Source organism: Myotis brandtii, unplaced genomic scaffold (assembly GCF_000412655.1).
Source record: "Myotis brandtii unplaced genomic scaffold, ASM41265v1 scaffold468, whole genome shotgun sequence".
NCBI lineage: Eukaryota > Metazoa > Chordata > Mammalia > Chiroptera > Vespertilionidae > Myotis > Myotis brandtii.
The window spans coordinates 907,158-916,149 of NW_005367874.1; the positions used below are offsets into that span (position 1 = coordinate 907,158).

Genomic DNA, 8,992 nt, shown 5'->3' on the forward strand with positions numbered 1-8,992 from the left:
CCTGGATGAGGGGCTGATGGCTGTTTTCAGGCTGGCCACACCCCCTTTAGGGTGGGGGTCCCCACTGGGGTGCCTGGCCAGTCTGGGTGAGGGACTGAGGGCCGTTTTCAGGCTGGCCAGCGACTGAAGCTCCCAGCCTCTCCTTTTTTTTCTTTTTTTATTCTGGGATTTATTTACCTTCTATAATTGAAACATTGTTGTCATCACTGGCGCTCCCAGCTCTGAGGCCATGGCCGGCTGAAAGCAGGTATCTGGAGTTTATTTAGCTTCTATAATTGAAACATTGTTGCTTTTGGGCTCAGAGCCAGACCGCGGCAGGCGGGGAACCTTGGCTTCCTCCATCACTGGAGCAAGCAAGCCTCCTGCTCGCTTCAGCTGCGTGGCTGCCAGCCGCCCTCTTTGTTGGCAGTTACTTTGCATATCACCCTGATTAGCCAATGGGAAGCATAGCGGAGGTACGGTTAATTACCCTTTTTGTCTTTTATTACATAGAATTTGCTGATTTAATTATAAAAGCCATTGTCTTTTTAAAAACTTGCTTCTTTAGGCATTCTTGTGTTTTTTTGTTTTGTTTTTACAGTTACAGTTGACATATAATATTGTATTAGTTTAAGGTGTACAACATAGTGATTAGACATTTATATAACTTAAGAAGGGATCAACCCACTAAGTCAAGTACCCACCTGACGCCACACATAGTAATTACAATATTATTCACTATATTCCCTATACTGTACTTTTCATCTCCATGACTATTTTTATAACTACCAATTTATACTTCTTAATTTTTTCACTTTGTTCACCCCACCTTCCAAACCCCACCCCCTCCGAAAATCTGGCAACCATTATTTTGTCCTCTCTATGAGTTTGTTTGTGTTTTGTTCTTTCATTTATTTTGATTTTTAGATCCCTGATATAAGTGAAATCATATAGTATTTGTCTTTCTCTGTCTGACTTATTTCACTTAGCATAATACCCTCTAGGTCCATCCATATTGTTGTAGATGGCAAGATTTCATTCTTTTTTATGGCATTCTTAGAGATAATTTTAAAAATTGGCTGTTCTTTTTTGAACTGTATTATCCTTCTGCTCAGTCTATATACAGACATACATGTAATTACAGCATATATATATAATATGTGTGTATACACTCTTTATTACCTTAATACAGTTTATTTGAAATGTAGAGAATGAAAGATGTATGACTACTTTTGCACATCTTTAAATTGTCTCAGGTACAAAATTTAATAGTAGGCATTTTGCTTTTTAGACAGCCCGATGACAATGTCAGTGTTCATTTGCAAGTAATGTGTTTTCTCCTTGTTATAGGTCCTTTTGTTCTGCATCACAGCTGCCATGTACATGTTCTTTTTCAGGTATGTTCTGTTACACCTACTCATTTTAATAGAAAAAACAGTGCTCCTTTGTAATTTTCATCAACCATGTAACTAAAGTGTTACCCAAATAATTGTGTCCCATGAGTGGCATGGGTTTGTTTTGTTTTGTTTCTAGAGTGGTTGAGGTAAATCACCGCTCCTTAGTAAATAGAGAAAGAGGGAATGGAGATTTATTTGTTCACATTCTACTTATAGAATGTGAGAGCTGAATATGTAAATTAATAGTCCTCAAATTCTGATAGGTGTTTTTTTCTGACCTGATTTCAGATATTCTTATAATACAGTTAACATTTTAAATTTAAAGAAGAAAAAGTGATGGTAGGGTTTAATCTAAGTCTTCTGTGAAGGTAACCTAGCACATTAATCATAGCCTTTCAAATATTAAATTAGCCCAGCTTCTCAGAGCTGTATTTTTCTTTTCTTTTTTCTTTTTTTAAAAAAAATATATTTTATTGATTTTTTACAGTGAGGAAGGGAGAGGGATAGAGAGTTAGAAACATCAATGAGAGAGAAACATCAATCAGCTGTCTCCTGCACACCCCCCACTGGGGATGTGCCCACAACCAAGGTACATGCCCTTGACTGGAATCGAACCTGGGACCCTTCAGTCGGCAGGCTGACGCTGTATCCACTGAGCCAAACCGGTCAGGGCCAGAGCTGTATTTTTCATTGACACTGAGACTCTGAGGAATAAGGGGGAGTGTTAGGATGGCTCAAGATTTTAGTGCCAATGAAAAGGATGTCTGTCATTGTTACATAACCATAGCAGCATGAGAATAGGATTTTTGTTCAGGAAGAGTCCACTTCTTCCTAGTCTTCCTTTTTAGTAAGACCGTAATTCCCATTTAGTTTACTCCTGTCGCACTCATTTGAATAGACCCTTTCTTGATGTTTCTGGATTTAAGCAGAATTCAGTCACAGCAGGAAAGACCAGGCTTTTAAAATTAAAATTTGTATTTAATTGACAAAGGCAGTTATGGATTTTAATCAGATATATTTGGTAGATATTTTACTTTTTTTGACCTAAATGAGATAATTTAACCATACCAGAATTTTTGAACAACTAATTCCCTGCCAGAACATCCTAAACAAATATTTGTTAAGCACATTTTAACTTTATAAAAAATGTTATGCAAATATAAAGTGATGATGTTATTATTTTTATAAAGGGACAGCCAGGCTGTTAGAAGGAAGAAAAATAGATAAAGTTTCAACTTGATCTGCAAAGGGTTGGTAATGGGATATGTAATATTTTATGACAGTTAATAATGACAGAAAAATCATTGAAGCTATCTGGTGGTTTTTGTGAAATTGTTTGACCTGCCATTTTAATACAGCTTCATGCATACCGTACAGTTTCTGTTGTCTCATATTTTAATAATTTGGGCCAGGGTAGAGGAGTTAATAGCAAACTATTTCATTTTTGTCAATTTTCCCAGACTTCATAATCATATAGAGACACATTATTAGGACAATATTGCACAAGTTTATGTTGTTTATCTCTATGTTCTGTATTGTCTGAAGATAAAGCATGCCTTGTGGGGAAAATGTAAAAAAGATATAAACTTAGAAACATATTTTTTATATATACACAAGAGAAAAGTATAATATCAAGCAAATTTTCTTTTTGTTAAAATTCCTAACAGAACAGGTAGTTAAATAAAATAACCCTTTCCAATATGGCACCGGAAGACAGCATATTTCGTCAACATTTAGCATTTGTTAGTCATCAGAAGTGTTTGAGGCTTAACAAATAAATCGTGTGTTGAATATAGTGATAATGCTCAATTTTTAGCATGGTTCTTAGATAATTGCTGCCATCAACCTAGTATTTTTGGTGTAGAAAGAAAATCAACCCTATAAATATGTATTTTGGTGCAGAGCTGCAGAGCCTTTTCCTGTTTCAGTCACAGAAACAACAATTTAAAATACTTTCCAGAAGGCTCAATATAAGGTTTTACTGCCAAGATAAACATTTTCGATTTTCTGAGGAAAGGGGTTGTTTTTCTCCTAAAAGAAGCACTATCACCAAATTCCTAGTGTTCTTGGCAGAAGTTAGTTTGAATAACTCAACCAAATGGGTTTGGTAAATGGTAAAGTAAAACTATTTATAAAGTACTGCAACCAAATAAAACAATGTTATATGTTTGTTTGGAATAAACAAGCAATATTGTACATAACAGTTAGCAAGTCCAATTTCATTACAATATTTTATTGTTAAGATTCATTTTATTGTAAATATAGATATTTTGAGGACACATTTATTCCATTTATTAACAATCATTTTAGTTCTAATTGCATGACATTTGATAAGTAAATATCAAATAATATTGTCCCCAGGACTCCATTTATGGTCATCTCTTTTGCGAAGAGGATAAGAGAAATATTTTATGTTAGAAATGAGTTAACTTGTGTTTTTATTCTAACCCATAAATGTGGAAAAAGGGAAATGAGACCCCCCTTTCAATAGAGAGAAAGTGGTCCAATTTTTTTTAAAGAAAAACTTGAGGAAATCGTTCCATAAATATTTATTGTATGAATTTACTTACAATGTTTTTAGTAATGAAATATTGGTTATTAAAATGTGTAGAGAAAATATACTTTTGCAGTTTTTAATAGCTTTCTTTTACAGGTACGATTATTTTCACATACATTATCTCATACATGGTGATCTCAATTTTCAATCTGTATGCCAGAAATAAGGCTCACATTCAAATGGAATCCTGGGAACTTTAGAGGCTTGGGTTAAATAAAGGTAACATGTGAAGAGAGAGTTCTAGTTTTCTTCTAGCTCTTAACCAGCTGCCCATCCAGCCATAGGCTGTCTATTGATACCAACACATACTATAATATTTGGAAGATGTTTTGAAAGACAAAGGCTCTCTGTGTAACCCTAGTGAGCATACTTCATAATTGCTCTGACTCCTTTGTTCAGTGATTTATTACTTTGTATGTTGTTATCATAGCTTCACCGTAGAGCATTGTCTGTCACTTGCAATTCAGGCCAAGCAGAAGTCATGGTTGAAAACTTGATGGAATACTTTGTCTCATGCACCCCTTTAAAACATTTCTTTACTTCCAAATGTGTGTTTATGGGTAAAGCAATCCACATTTTCTCAAGCCAAAGAATTCATCATAGTCGTTGATTCAGGCTTCACTAGGATCTTCCCAGCATCTTGTGGAGAAAAGAAATGTTTCTTTTGAACTACTAGCTCTTTTTTGTTTTAATTGAGAAGCAAAAGAAAGACTCAACAGCACAAACGCTGTTCCGAAACTATTACAATGAATCTGGCTCATAAAAAAATAATGAAACAAGCAATACCATTAAACATCATAAGTTTTATGTTCAACATTAAGTTTCTGTATCTGGAGAACACTAATATTTTTGAATGATATAAATGAGCTTCATTTTTCTTCTTTTAAAAATTTATTTTTATTGTTGAGCGTATTACAGATATCCCCCTTCTCCCCCTTATACCCTTCTCCACCCAGCTCTTAGCCCACACTAGGCCTTCACCTCACTATTGTCTGTGCCCATGAGCTGTGCATATATGCATGTAAGTTCTTTGGTTAATCTCTTCCTGCCCTCCTCGCTCCCTTCCCTCTGAGATATCTGTTAGTCTGTTCTATGCTTTCATGTCTCTGGACCTATTTTGTCAGTTTATTTTGTTCATTAGATTCCACATATAAGTGAGATCATGTAATATTTATCTTTCTATGACTGGCTTATTTCACTTAGCATAGTACTCTCCAGATCCATCCATGCTGTCTCGAAGGGTAATAGATCCTTCTTTTTTACTGCTGCATAGTATTCCATGGTGTAAATGTACCACAGCCTTTTTATCCACTCATCTACTGATGGGCACTTGGGCTGTTTCCAGATCTTAGCTATTGTGAATAACATAGGGATGCATATATCCTTTCTGATTGGTATTTTGGAGTTCATAGGATATATTCTTAGAAGTAGAATTTCTGGATCATAAGGCAGTTTCATTTTTAGTTTTTTGAGGAACTACCATACTGTTTTCCACAGTGGCTGCACCAGTCTGCATTCCCACCAGCAATGTACTAGGGTTCCTTTTTTTCACATCCTCACTAGCACTTGTTGTTTGTTGATTTATTGATGATAGTCATTCTGGCAGGTGTGAGATGATACCTTATTGTGGGTTTAATTTGCATTTTTCTGATGATTAGTGATGTTGAGCATTTTTTCATGTCTATTGGCCATCTGTATGTCCTCTTTGGGGAAGTGTCTATTCCAGTCCTATATTTTAATTGGATTATTTGTCTTCCTCTTCAGTTGTGAGCTTCATTTTTCTTTATATAATTTAATTTAAAATAGACAGTATCAAAAGCATATTATGAAAACTTTGATCCCATCCTAGTGAGTACCTAGCTAGAAATTTTTTCCACCTGCCTTTGCAAGAACAGCAGCAACAGTTCAAACGTGTAGAACAAAAGGCTCAGACTTGTCATAGCGCATAATCTACAGACTATAACTGATTCACAACAGACTTATCTCAATCTATATAAACATTGAAAAGCTTTGCATTTTTAGTTAGAAACCAGTGCAAATTAAAATGTATTTTGTTTTAGACAGAAACAGTAGTGATGTGGCTGCCATTTAATAAATTCTCATCAGCTGTCTGGAAAGGCACAACTAATAAAGCATTTCATTAGTCTCAAGATAAAGATGTAATGTTTGTATTTAAGAAACATGAAACTATTTATTGGCTGAATAACCTACAGTTATTAAGTGAAATACGTTTGATTGTCCTAGAATCTCTTTACATAAACGTAACTTAATATCTTTGAAATAACTTTAAATGCAAGTAAAGAACTTTTGATCTGGGTCTTTCAACCATTTTCTGATTTTAAATATAGAGGTTCTATTTCTTAAAGGATTGCCTAGACATACACAAAATCTTGTCTAGAAAATTATATATGGCATTCAGATCTTAAATATTTTACTTTAGGGTTAGGAGAGTTTGCCCTAAAAAATTAGATTTTTATTTAGAAGGTATTACTTCAGCGATGTAGAGAATGTATTGGGAGTTTAGAAGGGGGACACCATGACAAGTAATGGAAGAGTATTATAGCAGTTATCCAGGAGAGAAATGGTGAGAACATGACTGAGTTGTGGTAATGATATGGCGAAGAGTGGATTTAAGATATGAGGATTGCTGCTTGGATGTGGAAGAGCAAAACACTGGAAGCTGAACAAATTAGAAAATGTGTAGAAATTGAGGACAGATTCTGCAAACACTGAGGTCGAAGTATTTTTTTAGACATTCATATAGAGTCATATATATATCAGTGGGTATTTGGAGTTTAGGAGATAAAATAGAGTCTTTTCTTGATTGTCACTCTAGCTGCTTGACTGTGACAAATTGCATAGTTTCTGATACATCAATTTCTTCATTATTAAAAACGTAAATTACTATATGGACCTAATAAGTGGGTTTGGGGGATTAAATAAGACATTGTCTTTCAAACTTTTTTTTGCTGTAACATAAAATAAGAATTGTGAATACACACACACACACACACACACACACACACACACACATCCCAGAGTAATACCTAATCTTACTACATGTAATACATTTGGACCTTTTCTATTCTAATTTATTTTATTTGTTGTAAAAACTGCTTTGACCCACTAATGGGTAACAACAAGCAGTGTAAGAAAAATACTGAAGTAATACATGTGAGCGCTAAGCACAGTGATTGTTACCTTAGAAAAAGTAGAGTTAGAATTAGTGATTGCTGTTTTTAAACTAGGAAATAAAATTAATTAAAATAGAGAATTTCAGGAATGAGGACATTATCTTTAGTAGTAATGCTGTACACATTCAGTAAGGTAAGTGTTAAAATGTGTTCATTTGCTCTAACAACGTGGTGGTCAGTGGTAATCTGCTAGAGAAATGTCTGTGGTTGAGTTGGGGTAGTAGATTAAGAAATAAATGTGACATATTGTAGACTTTAAATATATACAATTATATTTGTCATAAAGTTACAAAAAATAAAATATAAAAAAAGAAATGTGAGATGAGGAAGTAGAATGAATATAGTAAACTCAAGAGAGGAGAAAGGGCAAGTTGTTACGGGATTAAGAGTTTTTCTTTGTATTTTCCGTAAATAATTAATTACTTTATTTATTTCAGTAGACTATGGAAAAGGTTAAGGAGATAAAAAATGGTTGCAGAAGCAGGAGAGAGTGACAAGTTGGGGTCTGGGAAAGAGAAGAGAGATAGTTTAAAATGTGATCCAAAATGGCAACATATATAGGTAGATTGTTAAACCTACTTGTCTGGGAGAAATCATGATACATGATTAGGAGGAAATTGAAACCGTTTAAAGCCTTGGACACATGGTTTAAATGAAACAGGACTGATGCATAGAAGAGGTAGGAAATGGAAAAAAAATCTAATGTTTTTGGCTTCCTAAATTCATTGTCATTCTTAAAAGTTTAATTAACTTGTTATAAAAATATACATGGGCTTGCAAAACCATATATCCTGAGAAGATATATAAGGTGAAAGAAGGCAGTTCTATAATTAGCAACTAAGCCAGTGGGCCTACCAAAGAATGCAAAATTTACCCTATGCAAAGAAAAAGTATAGAGATTGTTAGGACTGTTGTTTTCCTCAAAGCAACTGAAAAGGTGAGAAAACCTGGGTTCATAAGTGTAAATCACTTCCTCTGAGGAGACAAAAGCTTAGTTTCGTGTCATCTACACTAATAAAAGAGAAACATGGTAATTGGCGTACGACCGCTACCCTTTTCATTAGCTAATCAGTGAGTATATGCAAATTAACTGTCAGCCAAGATGGCGGCCGGCAGCCAGGCACTGAAGCGAGCAGGGAGGCTTGCTTGCTGCAGACTCCAACGTTCCCCGCCTCACTTGCCGGCCTCTCATCTGCAAGTCTAAGCAACTATATACTATGTTGCAAATAAGAAGCTAAACAAAACCCCAGAAAAGGGCTTCCATTCAGCCGGGCTCGGACCGCAACATTGTATCGATGTTTTCAGCAGCGAGGCCTCAGAGCTAAAGCTGGCCCAGAATAAAAAAAAAAAAGAGAGAAAAACAAGGAGCGGTTGGAAGCTTTAGTCACTCGCCAGCCGGAAAACAGCCCTCAGCCCCTCACCCAGACTGGCCAGGCACCCCAGTGGGGACCCCCACCCTGATCCAGGACACCCTTCAGGGCAAACCAGCCAGCCCCTACCCATGCACCAGGCCTCTACCAGCGGCCGGAGGGAAGCCTGGGTCCTGGTGCCAAAGGGAAGCTGGTGCTGGCAGCCAGGGGAAGGAAGGCCTACTCTTGCACGAATTTTGTGCATTGGGCCTCTAGTATGACTATTATCTGACTTTTTGGGGAGAGTAGAAAATTAGTCTGTCCATTTAGTGAATGTACTCTTTTTTAAAATATATATATATTTTATTGATTTTTCACAGAGAGGAAGGGACAGGGATAGAGAGTTAGAAACATTGATGAGAGAGAAACATCGATCAGCTGCCTCCTGCACACTCCCTACTGGGGATGTGCCCACAACCAAGGTACATGCCCTTGGCCAGAATCAAACCTGGGACC

At 35.9% G+C, this 8,992-nt stretch overlaps 1 protein-coding gene across 1 annotated transcript in view; it reads left to right on the plus strand.

The window, feature by feature from the left end:
* Nucleotides 1-8,992, plus strand: part of TMEM135 (transmembrane protein 135) — a 219,920-nt gene that overhangs the window by 139,187 nt on the left and 71,741 nt on the right. The window contains exon 6 of the mRNA XM_005875638.2: nt 1,330-1,376. Within this exon, the coding sequence (XP_005875700.1) occupies nt 1,330-1,376 (47 nt within the window). The remainder of the gene's footprint in view (nt 1-1,329; nt 1,377-8,992) is intronic.